Here is a 21,074-nt window from a genome sequence, read left to right on the forward strand (position 1 = left end):
GGCAGGTGGAACGCTTGCTCTGCGATGACCACGCCAAAATGGGAAAGATTCGAGAGGAAAAAAGGTGGCTACGGTTGAGGTGGAGGCATCAGAGTAGGCTCGAGACCTCGGATGATCAACAGATTGTGGAGAGGGGTAGTTTGATGTGAGATGGGTTGTTGTCGAATGTGCGGAGATACAGAAACGCAGAGACGGTCGAGAAGCGAATATGGAGTGCGATGACAAGGTTGGTGATGGTAGGCGGAACCAAGTGCGTAAAGGCTGGTGATTAACTCGGACTGAGGCGATCGATCGACGAAACGAGTGGGTTGTGGCGAGCGCGTGCGTGCGTGCGTGTCAAAGATGGAATTCGAAGGAGAAAGGGGACCAAGTTGAAATATGCGATTGCGTGTTCGTGATTGGGTTGGCACTGCGCGGTGAGTGGCGAGCGAGGCGATCCCGAGAACCAATCGTGAATGGCGAGTCGTGATTGGTTGTCGCTAAACGAGTTGTGAGTAGCGTGGCGGCCCCAAAGGCGTTTGGCGGTGTCGAAAGGGTGGGGGGGGGTTGGGGTGATGTGTGGCGGCGGTTGGTGGCGACGAGGACGAGGATGAAGTCGAACCAAGCAAGCAAGCTGCCAATCTCGGACAAGGCAAGCGGAGCGACGTTTGCGATCGTGGATGCTGCGGCCAACTCGTCAACTGAGCTCAGTCAGAGAATCACGCACGAATTCACGACTGTGAATCATGAATAATGAACATTTACGATTGTAGCATTCGCAGTCGCAGTCGCAGTCGCAGTCGCAGTCGCAGTTACAGTCGCAGTTACAGTCACAGTTGTGAGTCACAGCCCCAGCCAAGGAGACCAACAGCCTGCGAAAGTCGTGAGTCGACGGCCAAGAGTCGAGACAGAAAAGGAGGCACGAGCAGCACCCGCAAATCACGAATCAGCTGAGCGATTAGCGGTTCGCGATTCGTAATTATCACCAAAGTCGAGTGAATCCATCGCAACTCGCAACTCATACTCAGCGCTGCGACCCACTCTCGACTCGTTTTACAGAAACAATCGTGAATCACGAATATTCGCATTCACGATGGGTGATGTGGTGATTATTGGTGATTATTCACGATTACTCACGACTATTACACTCACGACTATGTGATTCACAATTGCAACGCTATCACGTATGTTTCGAGTTTGGCGCTGCGATCTCAGACCCAAGGGACAATCAACGTGTTGCAAAAATGTGCATAGCACACATGCACGATGGCCACGCGCGTCCCGATCAGCTATATTTCGTGATTTTCACGATTACTGCGGCGTTGGATCTTCAAGATCGATCTCGGAATAAGAATCGGTCCGTTCCCATCTCGATCACGATTCAAAATTCCGTCTTCGTGAACAGGCAGTCTCGATCGATACTCGTGATTGCACCTTGTCCATTCACGATTTCGCTCGCCATGATGCGAGCGGCACAGATACCGCGCCATAGACGCTTGCTGATACACGCAACTATCATGCAGAGATGGATTACTAGAAATACAAAGGGTATCGTATCGAGCAGGCACGCAGCTGTAGCAGACAAAACAGGTGATATCATCGCAATCAGGTCGTCAGTATAAACTGTATTTGCAAGTGATCCATGATCTAGATCCTCGCCACTCTCAGAATCCTGCTTCTCGTCTTGTGCCGTGTCCTAGACATGGTCGTCGCCAAAAGTATCAGAAGTGTAAGTTTCATCGAGCCGAAAGCGCCAGGGCTTGCCGGCAAGCGAGCCCCGTTATACCGCAATTCGTAGAAAAGAGGGACGCTAACGACCATCAGGCGCAAATTACATAAGTACCATCATGCGAGGCGACGCCACCCCAGGTGTGTCCCCGAGGAGCACAAAGACAGACCAACAGAATGCAGTTGCAGTTCCAATTCGGGCACCCTTTACTTACGATACGATGATGCCCCGTCTCAGGCATCGCCTGCAAGCAGACGCAAGGCGAGTTCTTCCTCCTGCTCCAGTTTGCTCTTCTTCGAGTGTGATGGCTGGCTTGTCACACCTGCCGATGGAGCCATCTTGCGACGCTTGGGCGCAGGTGCTCGGTACGCCTCGTCGTCGTCGTCGTCGTCGTCATCTGCATCATCATCGTCATCCTCATCCTCTTCGGTTGTCAAGTCAAAGTCGGGCGTCTCGTAGCCGTCGGATCGGTTGTCGATGGGCGCCAAAACAGCTCGGCCACCTGTTTCTTCTTCTTCTTCATCATCATCCCCGCTTCCGCCCTCATCACCATTGTCCGGTGCATCGCCACGTTCAAGCGCTTTTTCACGCTCTTTCTGTCGTCGTCGTTTCTCGCGACGCTTCTCCTTGGCGAGCTCCTTGTCCTTGGCATCGGCCTGTTGCATGCGCTCGCGTTCTTCTTCCGCCCAGCGCTGCGCCTGCGTCTTGGCATCTCCCTGCTTGTTGAACGCTTCTTCATCCTGCAGTTCGTACAGCGCATGCGCTTCGCCGTGCTCATCAAAGATGAGCTTCTCGCCTATGCCACGCTTTCCGGCCAGAGCCAGTGCCTTTTTGCTTTGACCCATGGCAAGCTTTCGCTTCGACAAGTTCTCGGTAGCGTCGGCCTTGGCCTGCTCCATAGTGATGCGAGTGTCGTCCCCCCCAATGCCGTAAGCATCGCCATCATCCTCGAGGGCGTGATCAGCACGCTTGAGCGTGAGGAAGCCATCATCTCCATCTCCACGTGCCGCCATCACGCTACGCTTGGTCTCGGATTTGATCTTGTGCAGACCCGAGTCGTTTTGCTCGTCGTCTGACTCATCCTCCTCCGAATCCGACGTATCACTGCCGACAAGACGGTTCTCTTTACGTCGCCCTGCAGACCGACCGTAGCGCGTCTCCTCACGATCCTCTGCGTCATCATTGTCCGTTGTCGCGACCGAGACCGAATCGTCGTCGCTCGTATCCGAATCGTTGCTGCTGTCTTGTTCAGAAGAGGCGTCGTCGGCGATGAGATTGGCGTAGTGCTTGCTGAGAATGTCTTGGTTCTTGCGCTCAAACATGCGATCGTACTTGGTGCGCACCTTGCCGTTCTTATCTGCTCTCTCGGCTTGTTCATCATCCGAGTCGCCTTTGACTTGACCGCTGTTGTCATCCGCCTGCTGCTGAGCCGCTTTGTAGGCAGCCGCTTTCTTGGCCTTGGCGGCTTCCTTGACAAACTTTACCTTGGGCGCACCTGGAAGGCCGAGCGCGGCGGCAAAGGGCTCAAGCGCAAGCGCTGTGACGTCAAAGATCTCCTTGTTCTTCTGTAGGTGAATGGAACGAACGTACGAGACGAAAGCCTTCTGCGCTAAATGCTTGATCTGTGGCTCTTGGAATGCAAACGCCTGTAGCTGATTCTGAATGCTCTGCGTTTTGCTCTCCTTGGGCTTGATGCGGCCGATAGCGATATTCTTGGTGGCCAGCGCCTCGAGTATGCCCTTTTCCTCACTGGGAAGGACAAAGAGCAGGCTGTTTCCCTTGGCGGTATATCGAGCCGTTCGACCGACACGATGAATGTAGGTGTCGACATCCTCTGGCACATCAAGCTGGATGACCCAGTCGACGGCTGGGAAATCAAGACCGCGCGCAGCAATGTCGGTGGCAAAGAGAAGCGCATGCTGTGTCTTGGTAAATTGCGTAAAAATTTGTAGACGCTTGGCCTGCTTTTGTTTTCCGTGAAGCGCCATGAGACTAACACCAGGCCGCAGCTTGCAGAAGGTCTCGTGCACAAATTGAACCTGACGGCATGAGCTCATAAAGACGAGCGCCTTGCACTTGGTGTGGGTGCGGATGAACGAAAAGAGCAGGTCAAGCTTCTTTTCGAGTTCAACGAGCATGTAGTGCTGCTCCAGGCCTCGAGGTGTACAGCCTTCGTTTTCGGGTTCGCGAACGGCTACGTATTCTGGGTCTTGCAACGACAGCCGTGCCAGATCCTTGACACGCTTGGTCTGTGTCGCAGAGAAAAGCATGGTTTGGCGATTGCGCGGAAGATTTTCAACAATGGCGTTGAGGGTACGCGAGAATCCCATGTCCAGGATGCGGTCTGCCTCGTCGAGCACCAGCACCTGAACATTGGACGTATCGAAGCCGAGCGTCTGATCCATGTGCTGCAGCAGACGACCCGGAGTGGCAATGAGAATGTTGATGCGTGACAAGCGATCTTTCTCTTGCTTGACATCCTTGCCACCGATGACGAGTCCGGCCGAGAAGGTGTGATAGGATCCAATCTTGCGCAGAACCTCAAAGATCTGAATAGCGAGCTCTCTTGTCGGCGAGATGACCAGCGCACCAAGTCCGTCAGAAGGGCCCCATTTACGACGATACAGGATCTCGAGGACGGGAATCAAGAAGGCTAATGTTTTTCCTGAACCCGTCCTGGCTGCTCCTAGCACATCCTTGCCTTTGAGCGAAAGTGAGAGCGATTTGGCCTGGATATCGGTCATGTCGGTGTACCCGGCCCTTTTCAGGCCTCTACATGTTCGGTCGGATAGTGGCAGCTGAGTAAACTGTTTCAAGTCGATCGGCGACACGAAAGCCTGTATGCCCTGTTCAAGCTGAGCGATCTCGGCATCCTCGGCACTCCTCTTGAGCTTGCGAGCATTCTTGGAGCGCGACTTGAGGTGTGGAGCGGCACCACCCTTCTTTCTCTTTGTGGATCCTTCTGCAGCTGAAGACGGTGGCATCTTGCCGATCAGATTCGGATCAGATGGGCGCCGCTGCCTTTTTGGATACACTAGTGGAATATACCGAGAGACGCTCTGCCCTTGATCGACCGTGAAGGTGGCCAGGACGAGATGTTTTAATTATCAGTGCATCCACGACAGCAAGTATGCCATCACCTGCTTGAACCACTCTTGCCGTCCTGAGGTGGTGGAAGATCGAGATCGTGGTTCCTTGTAGTTCGGGATGAAACACAGACGAGGTTGACAGTAAAGTAGAAGAGCAGAAGCTTACTCGCCGACTAACGGAACAAAAGAGCATCGCCAACAAAATTCACGATTCACGATTTCCACTCACGACTCTGCCACTGCCACCTGCCAATCGTGAATCACTGAATGCCAAAAAAAAAAGAAAAAAAAAATCAAAAAATCCAACAACAACAAAAAATCCTCGAATCACGAATTTTGGAGCGAAGAACGAAAAGAAAAAGGTTTCGAGTGGCAGCCACACGTGACTTGTTACCTCCGAATTCCGAGCTTTTGACAGGCTCTTCGGCTCTTCACACTTGTTCTTGGAGGCTGTTCGTTCCACTCATGACTGTCAAACCCCTTCCGTCTCATAGCCAAATCCGCCCTTCACGCTTAGACAACTAAGTCGCCCATGGACATAGTCAGACAAATGTCGTAGCGATCGACCATGCAAAGCCAGACAGGCCTCTACGTTTGAGCTTGTTTCTCGACCTGCGTAGCTTTGTCTCGCAGACTAGGTCTGGACAGCCACACGTAGACATAGCGGCCTCTTCACCATGTCACGATGGCGTAGCTCATTAGCCGTTCTGGCTCACGCATCATCGATCGAAGCGCAATTCCAAGGTGCACATCCGATCTTCAGACGAGATACTGCTGCCCTTCATGCGTCCGCGGTTCCCGACTTCCTCGCTCCTAGCTGCCACCGTCGTCACAATACTTCATACACTCGCGCGCTTTTCGGTCAGACGCCTTCGGACGCCTCAGAAAGCTCTACTCGCACAAACACTGCTTCTTCGTTGTCGTCGTCGTCTTCTTCTTCTTCTTCTACGCTAACGACCCAAGCAACAAAGCGAGTGGACCATGCCCAAGTGGCGCGCCCAAGTCGATCCAACGCTGCTAGCATCGATTTTCAAGGATACTTTGATGCTGATGTTCCTGCTGAAAATACACTTTCCTCATCCACTACGCCTTTGGACTACTCTAAAGCCATGGCAGAACAAATGCATGCGGCGACTGACGAAGGAGAACTCGCAAAACTTGCAAGAGCAATCTATTACAGCTCCGCTGTGCAGGCCGAACGGCAAACAGTCGCCCGAATGCTGCGCGCCGCGGATCCACCAGCGCTAAGGAATGCCTCAGCGCTACACCTCAACGAAAGCTTTATTCTCAGCTTGGCTGATGCATCTCGTGTCGTGACTCGGCACCGTGGCAGGAAGGATCCCCTTCTCATGGATCAGCTTGTGGCCAAGTACCTCCGCATCACTTGTAGAGCTCTTCCGAATACAGCTTTCTCGGACTCGTTTCTTGTTAGACTCGCCCGCCGAGTAAGCAAAGCCGGACCACTGTCGGTCAATGCAGTGTCCTATCTGCTCTTCGGCATTGTCAAGGATTGTCTATCGCATCAGCAAGCAGAACCCCAAGCAAGAACGATCCATGTCGCCAGCAACATGTCCTCATCGCTTTATCAAGACCGAGCTCAGAATGTGTCGCAGATCCTTCTAGACCTCATGACTGGCTTTTTACGCTCTGGTCGCTTTGAAGCAGTGAAAACCTGCTTTGACCTGCTCAAGGAACACTCGCTGCCAGTCACTGTGTTTCATCATCAACTCAAGCTCGTCGCCCTGTTCCGGGAGCGTACCATCAGCGTTGAGAGAAAAGGCCAAACCGACTTGGAGCGAGAGACACAAGAGCTCTACTCGCAGATATTGCAGACTCAAGCTTCGATGAAGGCTAACAATATTGTTCTCGACGACACTTTTCTCGCCACAGTCTTGCACGGCCTCGGCGCACCCCTTCGCGGGCCGCTCGCCACTGTCGCCTCGATATCACAAGCGCAAAACGCGCTCGAAATGGTTCGCGTCGTCTTTCGCAAATTCAGTGCGATGCATCGATCTGCGGACCTGGGCAGCAAGCCGCGTCTCTTGTCGTCGTTTATCAATGTGGAGCTCGACGCAGTCAAGCGAGCGCATGGTCTCACTACGAGCGCGCGCGCAAAGACCGTCGAGCGTATCCAGCATATGATGCGTCCGCTTGAGTGGGAATCCACTCGGACTAACAGCCCGATCGTGGCTTGTTTGCGAGGTAAGGCATTTACCGAAGCGCAACTGACAAGCGTCTACCTCAAGATTCGATTACAAGCTATTCTTGGTGAAGTGGGTCGCGGCATGGACCTGCTACAAGAATTGCTTTCGTTGAAGCCCAGCGATCAGCCCGATGCGGCCAAACAATGGCAAGAGGTGGTACTGAAACAGCGAAGCAGCGTCGTCAGCCTGTTTTCCTCGGCTATGCAGCAACGCGCTAGTGTTGACAGGCAAAACACTGCTTTCGAGGTCTTGAGGATGGCATTCTCGCCGATCTGGTTCGATCGCGTATGGACTGACGTCGGTTTAAAACCTGATCTTGCTCTTGCGTGCGAGATGGATGTCGAGGAGCACGATGAGGAGCACGATGCGGACGAGATGGTGTTGCGTTTGTGGAAGAGGTGGATGCATGCATGGTCGACTGATCGTTTGGCCGAGGGGAGTGTGGTACGAGGGGTCGACTCGTCGATGCACGCGCATGGCAAGCCTGTACGATACCGCACATTCACCGGAAGTTATCCGTGGCAAACGCTCAAACAGGGTCTTGGACTTCTCAACCAAGTTGTCGATCAATACGAAGCTATGGACGCCAAACGCGCGGTCGACAAAGTCGCGGCTGGTGGAATGCACCAGGATGCACTTGCTCAGGCGGATTTGGACGTCAAGCCTGCGTCGCGGATCGCACACTTGTCTCAGCTGTTCACGGATCGCGGTGTGCTCGACAGGATCGTCAAGTTCTGTGTTCGTGGTGGTCGGCCGGCGCGCGGCGAAACGTTGCGAATGTATGTTGGCGCTCGCTTGCATCTGCTCGTCAACACGCTGACGCGCGTACGCGTCAACGCACGCACCTGGGAACATGTCGAGTCGTCCATGCTTCGACATCTCGCGCTCATCCCATCCGACGTCCTACCCACCTCTGATGTCGCGCCAACGATGGACGTGATCCAAGAGCGAAAAGCACGCGCCCTCTTGCGGATCCCGGAACTGCGCACCGCCTTGCAAAACGCACACCATCCGCCATCCACGCTTCCTCCCGAAACAGGCTCCATATTCATCCTCCGACACATGCTCAATCAGCACGAGCGTGCGAAACGCCCCCACCAACTCGACGCCACCCAACCCAAACCAGCTTTCACATAGACCCTGCGCTTGCTCGCCCCCACATGCTTTCATGAAACGTCTCGTACAGCCATGCACACTGCGATCTCCCAAAATAGTAATGAAATTCCATCCCGCATCCTGCGCTATGAACAGTACCAATCTCGTGCTCGTAGTGTCGCTTACAGTTCGCGATGAACACTGGCGGCGACGCTGGTGGCTCTATGCGTAGCAGCATCGACGTGATCCTGCCAGGACTCAGGCGTTGGACTGGCACCTCGCACGGACGCAGCGGAGCCACTTGCATTGCTCAAAGCAGATACGGCCGAGGCAGCGCTGTCCGCTGCGGCGGATGAGGCGGGCGAGGCTAACGAGGAAGCCGCGGTCGTGGAGGCTGCATTGGCTGCAGAGACGGGTTCGACACCGAGCGAGGCGAGCGACGACGCACCGGACGAGACAGCTTGCGGTGCTTCGGTGTAAGCCGCGGATGCAGCTGAGCGCGCAGAGACAGCAGAGGCAGCAGAGGAAGCACCGGACTGGACCACGTCGCCAAGCATTCCAGCGGCAGCATTTGCGTTTTCTCGCACCACCTCGACGCCGTCGCTGATCGTCTCGGGCGTAGGCGAGCCTGCGACGGCGTAAGCCACGCTGCGGCTGATCTTGGACGCCACCGATGACGCGCTCAAAGACGGCGTGACTGTATCCACAGCGCCGTCTACGGGAGCGTCGACAGGCGCAGTGAAAGCGTCGACGTACTCGTCAAACGTCTCAGGTGTGGGCGACGCACCGACGTGCGAGGCTACACTGCGACTGGCCACGCTTGCGACCGACGAAGCTGACGATGCAGCAGAAGCAGCTGCATCGCCAACAGCGCCAGCAGCCGCTTTGACATTAGCAGTTGCCCCACCGACAGCGCCAGCAATCGCAGCAGAAGCTTGCGCCCCAGCCGACGCAGCCGATACAGCCGATACAGCCGATACAGCGCTACTGCTTGCGTGAGCGGCAACAGACGAGACAATACCGCTCGCGCCAGCAGCCGCGTTATTGAGACTGTTCAAGTAGTCGTCCAACAACGAACCAGATCCGGCTCCAGAGCCAACGTATGCCTTAGCGCGCGCATAGTAGCTTTCTTGGACAGGCTCACCAAGCCCAAGTTTGCCCCGAGCCAGTCCAAGCGCGCCCAGCATGCCAGCAGCAGCGTCAGTGCTTATGCGGCTAGCTTGCTCGCCAAGTCGGTCGATGACGTCGCTCATTCTGGCAATAACACCAGAGCCTACGAGCTGAGCGAGTGCAGAGTCAGAATATGCGATCAGCTCTTTTCTGGCCGAGCCGTGTAGCTTGTCGGACCAGGTACGAAGCGAGTTGATCTCCTTTTGCATGTCGGGTGCTTCCTTGCGCAGATCGATGGCTCCTGAAGACGCGCTGACGCCCTTCCTGTTGCTTTGCACCGCCAACAGCTCTTCCGCAAACAGCGAAGCACGCTTGCGAACGCCAATGTCCCAGCCTTGCCATTCGTCCATGGTGACAGCAAACTTGGCATCGCGCATAATGTCGTCGTACGCTTCCTTGGCAGCTGCGGCATAGCGACCAACTTCGGCACTGTTCGCTTCGATCACCTGCCTCTCTTCCTGAAGCAGCTTTTCGTAAAATGCCGAGATTTGTGCCTTGGTGTCGAGAGTAGCGTCGTCGAACTTGGCGATCTGCTGGTCGACGAGCTTGTTGGCATCGGCGAGCTTCTTGGCCTCGGAATCAGACGAGCGAGTTGAGATCTTGCGCAGTCCTCGTTCGACTCGGTTCAGGGCAAGCGCGACCGTGTCCTCGACAAAAGCCTCGTTGATCAGACCGAAACGATCAGGTAGATCAGCAAGCGCCCTGTTTCGAAGCTCGGCAAGCCGGTCGACTGCAAGCCTGTATTCCTTTTCAATCAGATCCGACATGCCGTTCTCCCATACTTCAAGGAGATCCTTGACTTTTTCCTCTTCGGCCTCGAGTTCCGCATCGAGTTGGGCTACTTTGACGCGATCGGTTTGTGTCCCTGTAACGCTGTCGTAGACGGTATCCTTTGCTTGCTTTACACGGTCGATGAGCGAAGGGTCGTTCTGAGCCTGGATTGCGTCTTGTTCCTGATGGCATGGATGCCAAACACAGTACAGTGATGACAAGGAGAAAAGCAACAAAGAAACAGGCCAAGAAAGGGCGGCAATGTTCGTCAGCAACATACCACAACATGATGTCTGCCGCTGTCATCCTCCGCTGTCGATGTGACGAATGTCTCTTCTGCCTTGCATCTGTCTGCCATCCTACAGAACCGGGTGGAGCGTGGGAAAGGAAGAGACCGAAGAGTGTTGCAGTGGGAAAAAAAGAGCTACTGTAGCCGCGACGTCAACTCACTGCCTTCTTGACCGCCTGCTGAGCGTGCTTGTCTGCTTGTTTGGCCGTCTGCTTCATCTCGTGCTGGGCAACTTTGATGGCATCGGAGCCGAGCCAGTGCGCCTTGCGCTCATACGCCTTGGCAACTAAGCGATCGAGTTGAGGCCGGACATAGATGCTGTAGAACCTGCGAATCGCCGGGTCGACATGATTGACGAAGAAGCTATAGGCGTGCTTGGCGGATTGAATGACATGCGGGTGTACCTTGTCGACGTAGAAAGCATACGAGACCGAGGACGATTGAAGACTGTACCGGTACGCCTGGTCAACGTAAGGCGAGACATCGCGTTGGTAAATGTCATGGTACGGTTTGAGTGTCTTGTGAGCCGCATCAATGTGAGGCTGCACGTTCTGCTTGTGGTATTGGTGAGCGCGTTTGAGGTACGGGTCGATCTGCTTGCGAGCGCTCTTGATGGTACGGCGACGCGCCGGATCGATTCGTTTCTTCCACAGTAGGCGTCCGCGCTTGTGAGCTTCGCGATAGATGGGACGAGCTACCTTTTGGGCTCTCTTGAGCCAGGGCGTGGCGAACTTGACGAGAGGACGAGAGTAGGGCTCTGCCTTTTGATGAACCTTGTGGAGATACGGTGTGACGATGGGAGCAATCTGGTTATGAGCCTGCGCTAGGTTGCGGCAGACGGGGCGAGCATCCTTGACCGAGTAGTCGAAGGCGAAAGGACGCGAAGGGCAGGTCCACAAAGCGGCATAGATGAGATAGAAGATGGTGACTTTGCTGGCGAACGAGATGAGCCAGCCGGAGAAACCTCTCGACTTTTTGGGCCTCTTGTTAACTAGCTGGTTGCTGTTGCTGTTGCTGTTGTTGTTGCGAAGCAGTTGGCCGAACTTGGTCTGATCGTCGCCGACCGGGAACCTGACGGCCGGAGTGGGGACGGAAGCGCGGCTACTGGCTCCCTTCATCTTGATCTCGCCGTGCTTGGCCATGGCAAGAGTAGTGCAAAGGAGGGTGATCAGGCTCGCACAAACGGACCGTTACACGGCGTTGGACACAAGACGGTGATTGGGGTGGCTAACAGGGTGGATGGATGGATGGAAGAGAAGAAGCAAGGGTGCAAGGGCGGGCCAAGGTGTTGAAAAGTGGTAACCTTCAGCGGCACAGATGTGGCCAGTGCTGAGTCGTGAGTCTGTTGTGAGTTCCGTGTCTGTTTTGTTTTCGTTGTCAGTTGGACGAACCGGGCCTGGCCTCGTTACGCGTGTCTGGCTTTCTGCGTCAGCGTCAGTGAAGATTGTTCTTGAGCCCTTGGTGCTTGACGCTTTCTTTCACGCTTTCTTTCATTCTTCCACGCTTTCTTTCATCCTCCTGTTCTTCGGTTCTTCGTAGGCTCGGAAATACAGTCACGAGTACGTCATTTTGTAGTTACTTAATTCACGGTTGAAAAGGTCAAAGGCACCAAGCGTACGACGTGCGATGAGGCGTGGATTCATAGCAGAGTGTTACGTCGAAGATTGTAACATATTTGCTTTTGCGTCGTGACTTCTCGCTTCGTGCTTTGTGCTCGTGACTGGTGCCTCAGTTGCTAGGGCCGCTCGCTGGACAACAATGCATTCCTGGTGAATTGAGTCAGATCGTGCAGGTTTGGCCCATTCACGGATTCGTGATTCGTGATTAGTGCGTGATTTTTGGAGCAGCTTTTCAGCCTCATTTTATTCATGATTAACTTTATACTCGAGTCGTGGTTCACAGTTGAAGTATCGACCTCCTCTGCCTTCACGCTTTGCGCGCTGTGATTCACGATTCACGATTCGGTGTTTTCTGGAGCGTTTATGGAGAGCTGCCAGGCGCTTTCATACAGGGTTACCCGTCTTCCGTTTTTTTTTGTTGCAACTTGCCCCTTCCTTCCGTCCTTCCATCCATCATCTTCTCTCGAGGGTCGTGTGAACACGTCTCAAGTGGTTGCGATTAATCTCGTCGTTACATCTACTACCTATTTTTCAACGATCAGCTCTTGGCACTAGCCTCTCTCCTTGCGCCTACAACATCTTCAAAGCTAGGCGGAAGCGCTCTAGCTCCAGCAGGCCGCATCACACGACACCTACCCACAGACATCGCATCCCTGTTCCGATTCTCAGTCGTCACTCGATATCACTTGCACAGTCAAAGACGAGGCAGACGTATCATTCTGTCTGTATAGAGGTTGCCGCACCATGACAGCGGTGGCAGCTTCCTCTCGCGTCAGCGATCCACTAGCCGCCTCATCGTCCGCCCACCCTCGCACTCTTCGCTCAAGTCCACGCAAGAGGACCACGTCTCACGATTCGTCGATATCACCATCCGCAGCGCAATCGAAGCAGCTCCCAAGAAGGAAGAAACCACGCACAGAACTTGTCGACGAGTCGGAACTCGATTGCGCAGCTTGCCCAGCTGTTGGTCAACCGGCTCCAACGCCTGGCAAAGGCGCTGCCTCCGACCGAGAAACCTGGATCTGCTGCACGCATTGCAAGACATGGTTTCACTGTATCTGTATTGGTCTCGAGAATCCTGACGACTTTAGCAAATGGTACTGTCAGCCGTGCATCACTCGGTCTGAACAGACTTTTGAATCTGGCACAAGCTCTTCTCACCCGCCTTTCGCCAACGTCGTCCGTCCACCGCGTCGAAAGTCAGAGCGCGCAAAGCTCCAAATTGACTACGCTGCCATTCAAGAGGGAATCCCTGCCGATCCACTTGGACGCTGGAAGAATTTGCTCAACGCGTACGAATTCGAGCCAGACCAGTTTCGAAGGATGCAAGGACACGAGTGGACATTCGATTGGCTCTTGCACGACGAATCCGCCCTAAAGCAGCCAGTACTTGTTCCTGCGCCGCCTGATCGATCTTCACAAGCGCCACATGTGCAAGCCAAGGCGGAGGACGTTGCAGCATCCCCTGTTCCGCGCCCAAAGCCAGCAAGAGCCAAGAAACAGGCGACACATCGACTTGTGCCTTGTCACACGTCGATTCCTGGCATGGTTGTTCCACCTCCTGAGATGAGCATCTTTGATGTTGCTGACATCATCGGTCACGACACGCCTGTCGAGGTGATTGATGTGGCGTCTCAATCCTCGTCGAAAGCTTCTTGGACCATCTCGGAATGGGCCGAATACTTTAACACGCCCAAGGAAAAGAAGAAAAAGACGCTCAACGTCATCTCGCTCGAGGTGACAGGTACGCCAATGCAAGCCTACGTCGAAGCGCCTCAGCTAGTTCGAGATCTAGACTGGGTGACGCGCGACTGGCCAGCGGAACGCCGCGACGCTTCGTGTTCTGAAAATAGCTGGCCCAAGGTGCAGCGCTATGTGCTTATGGGTGTAGAAGGCGCCTATTCGGATTGGCACATTGATTTCGCCGGAAGCAGCGTCTATTACCACGTCATCTGGGGCCAAAAAACGTTTCTGTTTGCTCCACCCACTGCGCGCAATCTGGCGGCCTACAAAGCATGGTGCAGCAGCACACGCCAGGACTTTGACTGGCTCGGCGATCATCTTCACAGCCTCACGCGCGTCGACATAGGACCCGGTGAAACCATGCTCATTCCATCTGGCTGGTTGCACTGCGTCTATACGCCCAAGAACACGCTCGTGGTAGGCGGCAATTTTTTGACCGACTGGAACGTAGCTACGCAGTGGAAACTCGTCGAGATCGAAGAGGCTACCAAAGTACCCCGGAAGTTCCGCTTCCCCCATCTCAAGCGTCTCAGCTGGTTCGTGGCCAAAGGCTGGAATGATCGACTCGAGCCGCTGGCAGAATTCGAGACGCTAACAAAGGAAGAGGACCAAGTGCTGGAGGAGTCGGCCCAAGTATCTGCCCAAGTGGATGTGGGTAGCCTGACTGAGGTGGTGCCACCGCTCAAAGTACTCAACAATATCGAGCTGGTGTTGCAATCACTCAGCGATGACCTTGAGCTCATACAGGATCCCTACGTAGCCGAAAGCGGTGACGAGAGGAAAGTCAAGCAGCAAAAAGCAGCGCGCGAAGCCATCCCGACACACCACGTGGGAAACATACAGAAAGCGGAAGCCATGCTAGCCTCGCTACGACAGCGCGTTGACAGGGCCAAGTCGTTGGCGGATGCGGTTCAGTCAGAGCGCGTTTGCCTGACATGGGAAGCCACGAGGGCTAAGAAGGCAAAAGCAGCAAATGGATCAGCAATCAAGAGTCGAAAAGCGCGCAGATAGACTGCACAGTCCGAAGGCAACGAAGGGATTTCAATTCGACCAAGGCCGAGGATGCGGAGTCGAGCAGATCTCAACAGCTCAGAGCTTTTTTTTTTTTTTTGCTGGCGCTTAGACATTCGAAGTTGCGTCTGACTGACTGACGAGATTAGATAAAGATTTGGACAGCCTCTTGCTTATCTTTGCGTATCCCCCGTAGGTCGATTGACTACACGTGCTTCAAAGTTGGGCGCGACCCAGCCCCGCGACTTTGGCACACGTCTTTCGTGATCCTCCTTATCTCTGCTCGTCTTGATTCTTTTGCATAAACTTTCATGCTGGCCTCCGTTCCGGGTTTGTGCGGATAGGCCATCACACCTGAGCTTCTGTGCAGCACCTTTGGCGCTTTCCGCCACACTTTCTCTGCACAGACGTCAGAGTCGACGATGTGCCCACCTTGAGACGTTGACGTGGAGGCCGGAGAATTGTGACCAAGTAGCCAATTCGATACCGACCTTGCATGCCATTCTGGACTTTCGTTCTGCCATCACCTCCCTGCTGACATGTCTCTACATTGTCAGGTATCACTGAGAGGATGACGCCCGAAGGTCAAAAGGCGTGATTTTGATGTTGTTGCCATTTAGCAGTCACGAGTATCTAGGAGTTTGTTGGAGTTTCATCAGTCTGCCGCCGGTACGCACGTATCGTACGGCAGATGAAGACGGATAGTCGAAATCAGTCGGCCATCTTTAGACGCTGCTTGTGCAGAGAGCGTTCTGCATTCACGATTCGTTTGCTTCTGCTTGATCCCTGGCGCCGCTCACTTTGTTCGCATCAATAGAGGAAAAGCCCTGACGTACAACGCCGCATTTTCACAACACCCTAGCCGAGCAGCCAAAGATAAGAAAGGCGTGCTGTGATTGGCTGCGGGCCACTGTTATCACGGAAGCGGACAATTTCGCGTTGAATTTGGATCCAGCCAGCAAGGAGAGGCGCTGGCCAGATGCAGTCAACACATGAACAGGCACCGAGCACCACAAGTTTGCGACGTGATGCGAATTCGCGTCGACATTAAAGATAAGCATAGGAAACTAGCCTCCTCTCAAATTGACGCTGGCTCTTGACTCGCGCTGGTGAGGCTTGTATTCGCTTCACGCTCGATTCGTAAATCTCGTGCGTTCCCCGCCCCCGCGTCTTGGCAGCTGTCAGCCGAAAACAGCCAACTACTGTATCTTTCTCTGTTGACCCACTCGAATTATTAATATTAACTTATTGGCATGTATGTCGCTCGATGGTGATCGTCACAAGTCTGAAGCACTACTGTCCAACATGTATCTGATGAGCCAGATTCCCACACTTGAACAAGAACGAGGAAAAAAGTCTTGGCTCTTTGCTTTGACCAACTCGGCAGAGAGAGAGAGAGAGAGAGAGAGAGAGAGAGAGAGAGAGAGAGAGAGAGAGAGAGAGAGAGAGAGAGAGATAAGGAAATGACGATTCGCGAATCGTGCCTGCTTGGATGAGATAGCCCGCGTTGTGATTGCCAAGACATTGTGATATTGGTTAGCAATCACACGCCTATCTCTCTGGATGCTCATCCGCACGATCAGAGAGTCGCACCTGAGAATTGCATGAGACGAAAGAACCAGAAACCAGGGCTTGGCAGACGGCGGATAAGTACGGCATTGTTCTCCCCAGCTTATGCAACGCTTCTATTTTTGTTGGTTGTCGTCTTAGGGTGTTGGCATTCCGAGGCTGCGGCAACCGCCTCCCAGTCACCAAGATCTACCCGACGGTCTTGGCTAGATGTAGATGCATCGTGAAAGCAACGGTTGAGTGACAGACAAGTTGTTGCTGTCAACGCTGTTCCTGCCGCGTTTGCGGTCTGCTTGCTGCTCTGTAGAGGCCAAAGCAACCTAACTTGGTAAAACATAATCGTCAACGAGGTAGGTTTAATTTTAGGGCAGCAACCCTCGTGAGTGCTTGCTTGGTCGAGACAAGACATCCATTTAGCCTTTCCCTTGTCAAGCTAAAGCCTCCCGAACGAGTAGATTGCAGAGCGTAGTTTGAATTCAATCGGTTCTCTCTCGCCTCGTGTGATGTAAACCAGTGACGCAGTCGCGTGGGCGGAGAAGAGACGGCACAAGATGATGAGAAAGCGATCACAGAATCACGCATTCAGCATTCTAAAAGAAAAATCTGGAGACGAGTCGCCTCTTTTCGGGTTGTCAATTTGTCTACAATTTGGGCATTCCAACGGCGTTCTGTCGCAGAATCGTGAATCCGAAGTCAGGAGGACCGTGGCTGATGTCGATGCATGCATTCAGGATTCAGGATTCAGGATTCAGGATTCAGGATTCAGGATTCAGGATTCAGGATTGAGGATTCAGGATTAACAATTTCGTCTGTGAGTTGGTGGTAGTCGTGAGTGGTGAATTGTGAGTTGTGTTTTGTTCTGCGTGTTTTGCGTCGACATTGGCATGATTAGCTTGAAGCGGAATCGGAACGTGGAAAGGTGGATCTGCCTCTGCCTCGCCTTGCAACCGACGATTGGCCGTCTGTCGTCCGCATCGTGTATGTTGCGGTGATGAAACGCTTTCAACTGGGTGGGTTCACTTTCAGACGGTTCGACTCGACATGAGCCTCGCAAGACGCACGACGGGGAAAGCAGACATCTCATCGACAACACACACAAACATGTATGAGACAACAACACGTAAACGACCACAGCGTCTCACCAGAAAATTCTGGCTGCATCGCCTCGCTTGTGCCATAACGCGTTCTGTAATCTTTCATCTATCCCGTCCCTCATTCGTCCTCGCAATCTGCATCGAATCTTCGCGCGAGCCACTCCAGGCCCTCCTCCCTCACAGATTACACTTCTCCGCTCCTTGGCCACACAGCGTCATCATTGTCGACCCATCAGATCCAGTCTATTCCAGTTGTGATTGTTTCTCGCACTCTTCTTTGCGCCAGTACTTCAGCTTTGCGTGGAGCAGAGACACGTACCTTGAACCAATCACATATGCCCCAACTTGATCTTCCCATCGCCTTATAGGTCGAGCACCCTCCTCGTTCATCATTCATTGTATTCTGTCTCGCCTTCCCCCTTCCCCCTTCCCCCTTCCTCCTTCCTCCTTTCTCCTTCCCACTTTTCTTCTTTCTTCACCTTCAAGACCCTTTCGTCCGTCCCTTTCCCCTTCTCTCTTCTCTCTTGCTCCATTCCCCCTCCGTTCTCCAGCTGCTTCCAAGCTTGTCGTCATCCTCGATCCGTCTGACTCGAGTCGCGCCTCGCCTCGCCTCGCCTCGCCTCGCCTTGGTCGCAGTTTGTCTACAAAATGGTCAACATCACTTACGGTGTGCTTCAAGCACCCGATGGCTCCTCGGCTACCTCGAGCGCCATCGCCAACGGAACTGACATTATCGTTTCTTACGGCCCAAATGGCGAGAGCGTCGCTTCCTATTCGCCCGGTGACATTTCCTGGGTTCTCACATGTACCGCTCTCGTATGGCTCATGATTCCCGGTCTCGGTTACCTCTACTCTGGTCTTGCTCGCAGAAAGAACGCGCTTCACCTCCTTTTGCTCACTTTGGCCGCTCTCGCCGTTGTCTCGTTCCAGTGGTTCTTTTGGGGCTACTCGCTCACCTTTTCTCAAACCTCAGGCGCTTTCCTCGGCAATCTGCGCAACTTTGGCTACATGGGTGTTCTCGAAAATCCCGTGCCTCAGGCATACAACAAAGTGCCCGAAATTGTATACGCCATCTACCAGTGCATGTTCGCCAACCTTGTCCCCGCCATCGCCATCGGTGCCGCTTGTGAGCGTGGCCGTGTCTGGCCTTTCCTCGTCTTTACCTTTGTCTGGACCACGCTCGTCTACGATGTGATCGCCTGCTGGGTCTGGAACCCCACCGGTTGGGCGTTCAAGTGGGGTGTTCTTGACTACGCCGGTGGTGGACCCGTCGAGATTAACTCGGGTATCACTGGTCTCGTCATCTCTTACTATCTTGGCCCTCGTACCGGTTATGGCACCGAGCGTCTACTCTTCAAGCCACACAACGTTTCCTACATCTTCCTGGGCACCGCCTTCCTCTGGTTCGGCTGGATCGGCTTCAACGGTGGTTCGGTCTTTGCTGCCAACCTCCGTGCGGCTATGGCCATCAGCACCACCAACCTCGCCGCTTCGTCCGCCGGTCTCACCTGGATGTTCCTCGACTGGCGTCTCGAACGCAAGTGGTCCGTCGTTGGCTTCTGCACGGGTGCCATTGCTGGTCTCGTCGCCATCACTCCCGCTGCTGGCTTTGTCGGCATGCCCGCTGCTTTGCTCGTCGGAGTCGTTTCCTCGGCCGTTTCCAACTTTGCCACCGTTCTCAAGGGCCCCATGCGCGTTGACGATGTCATGGACATTTTCTCGGTCCACGCTCTCGCCGGTATTGTTGGCACCCTTCTCACCGGTATCTTCGCCCAGGCTTCCGTAGCCAACAACGACGGCAACACGGTCATCGCCGGTGGCTGGCTCGACTCAAACTGGATCCAGCTCGCCTATCAACTCGCCTACTGTGTCGCTGTCACCTGTTGGTGTGGTGGCGTCACGTTTGCTATCATGTTTGTTATTGACCACATTCCTTACATCGGTCCCTTCCGTTCGAGCGAGATGGGTGAAGTGGTGGGTATGGATGAGGACCAGTGTGGCGAGTGGGCTTACGACTACGCCTTTATCAACCGTGATCTTGAGGGCAACTACAAGCCCGACCACGGTCAGACGCTCGACATCAACGAAAAGATGCCCAACGTTCATCAAACCGACTCGCTGCGCTCCGAAACGCACGCCGACTCGAGCCAAGACAACTCCAACTCGCAGCTCGCCGCTGCCGAACACCAGTCTCCATCCACCGCTGAACCAGCCGTGGAAATGAAGCAGGCTTAAAAGTTGCAAAGACGTCGTAGAGTGCAAGCGTTCGAATGCCACCAACACGTCGACCGTTTCCACGCTTTCTCTTTGATGTATATACCGTTTTCATTCGTTCTCTCGTTCCATGGAATCAACTCTAATCTGTACAATTTTGACCTCTGCTAATTGGCGACCACTCGTGACGGCGTGGCCGACCAGATCCACGAACGACCAAAGGAAACATCTTCTGCGTCACTTGCTTCGCCTCCTGCATTGCATTTGTTTGTTCAACGCTTTGCATGACCAACAATCGTCAATCTCGCCAGCTTCGGATTGACACCAGACATGAGATGCGTGAACCGTGAATGACAGAGGCAGCAGTCACAAGTGTGAATGTGAGTGTGGGTGTGAGGGAGAGGAAAGAACGAAGAAAGAACGAAGAAAAAAGAAGAATTCACATCACGTCAGACATATTTAACGTTTCACGATTCGTGAATCGTGATTGATTGGTGTGATTCACAGTCACGACTCACTACTCACAGTTGTGAGTGTCACACATCGCCAATACTCACGACTGTACGTCATCTGCAGCCTAAAAGGTGGTCAACGTTCGCTTCCAGACAAGATCTTGGTCACTTGCACATGCCCAGCACCTTTGCATCCGTTCTTCTCATCCATTCGCGTCGGCTATGGAGCATTCACGATTGCCAGTCCAACCAACACTCGCTTACTGCTTGGTGTACTTACGCTTCTGTTTGGAAAGTTTTATTAGTCATAAAGTGGGCGCTGCGCTGCATTCACCATTCCCGATTTCGGCGGCGGCTGGTTCAGTTAACTAGTCTTATTCATCACGCCTCATGAGTTTCTGCTCCTATTCACTGTAAGCGCATCTAGCCACGAGAGCCTTATGCTGCATCGCATCGCATCACATTGCATTGCTAGTGGCCAATCCACGATGGTGCTCGCGCCTACCCCGAACGCATTCATATCTGCAGGTCTTACTGTACGGTACATTATGCGACTTGGGAAGAGCCTCAAATGTGAAGAGCGCATTCGGGTTTAAGAACCGATTTCCGGTTGACGATCTTGAGTCTGCACAAGAGTTAAGAGCAGTACTCACGACTATGCGTCATCGTATAATTCAAGTCAAGATGTGCATGAATGGCTCCGGATCATTATACTCTGATCGCCGCTGCTGCTGCCGCCAACCATCCTCAGCCCAACGCCCACCGCCGACGCCAACACTTATTCACGATTGGACCCTATTCGTGATTCATAATTCACGATTGTACATTTTCACGGCCCCCCTTCATCCGTGCATCAGCTACGCCCCGGCAAGTCGTGAGAACCTCCTCAAGCGCCGTATGTCAAGACGAGATGAATCATGAAGCCGCTGTACAATCGAACGCCCACCTGCAGGCGCTGCTCTTGATTCCTTCGAGCCACAACGGCCAGGTTCTTGCCCGTTTCCCTGGTACCTTTCCTGTCATTCTTCTTCTTTCCCTTCTCTAGC

At 53.8% G+C, this 21,074-nt stretch overlaps 5 protein-coding genes across 5 annotated transcripts; 3 read left to right on the forward strand and 2 right to left on the reverse strand.

The window, feature by feature from the left end:
- Positions 1-1,941: 1,941 nt before the first annotated feature.
- Positions 1,942-4,692, reverse strand: UMAG_11989 (putative RNA-dependent ATPase; the record flags this gene model as incomplete). Its single annotated transcript, XM_011392713.1, has 1 exon — positions 1,942-4,692. The coding sequence occupies one exon, from the start codon at positions 4,690-4,692 to the stop codon at positions 1,942-1,944; it is 2,751 nt and encodes a 916-aa protein (XP_011391015.1).
- A 782-nt stretch (positions 4,693-5,474) lies between these two features.
- UMAG_11990 (uncharacterized protein) lies at positions 5,475-8,138 on the forward strand (the record flags this gene model as incomplete). The annotated part of the gene is made up of 1 exon (XM_011392714.1): positions 5,475-8,138. One exon carries the CDS (start codon positions 5,475-5,477, stop codon positions 8,136-8,138), a length of 2,664 nt encoding a protein of 887 aa, XP_011391016.1.
- Positions 8,139-8,278: 140 nt separating this feature from the next.
- UMAG_11991 (uncharacterized protein) lies at positions 8,279-11,468 on the reverse strand (the record flags this gene model as incomplete). The annotated part of the gene is made up of 2 exons (XM_011392715.1): positions 8,279-10,219; positions 10,488-11,468. 2 exons carry the CDS (start codon positions 11,466-11,468, stop codon positions 8,279-8,281), a joined length of 2,922 nt encoding a protein of 973 aa, XP_011391017.1.
- A 1,221-nt stretch (positions 11,469-12,689) lies between these two features.
- On the forward strand, positions 12,690-14,699 carry UMAG_04522 ([Histone H3]-lysine-36 demethylase; the record flags this gene model as incomplete). Its single annotated transcript, XM_011392546.1, has 1 exon — positions 12,690-14,699. One exon carries the CDS (start codon positions 12,690-12,692, stop codon positions 14,697-14,699), a length of 2,010 nt encoding a protein of 669 aa, XP_011390848.1.
- Positions 14,700-18,010: 3,311 nt separating this feature from the next.
- On the forward strand, positions 18,011-19,597 carry UMAG_04523 (low affinity ammonium transporter; the record flags this gene model as incomplete). The annotated part of the gene is made up of 1 exon (XM_011392547.1): positions 18,011-19,597. One exon carries the CDS (start codon positions 18,011-18,013, stop codon positions 19,595-19,597), a length of 1,587 nt encoding a protein of 528 aa, XP_011390849.1.
- Positions 19,598-21,074: the final 1,477 nt, after the last annotated feature.

Source organism: Mycosarcoma maydis, chromosome 13 (assembly GCF_000328475.2).
Source record: "Mycosarcoma maydis chromosome 13, whole genome shotgun sequence".
Taxonomy (NCBI): domain Eukaryota; kingdom Fungi; phylum Basidiomycota; class Ustilaginomycetes; order Ustilaginales; genus Mycosarcoma; species Mycosarcoma maydis.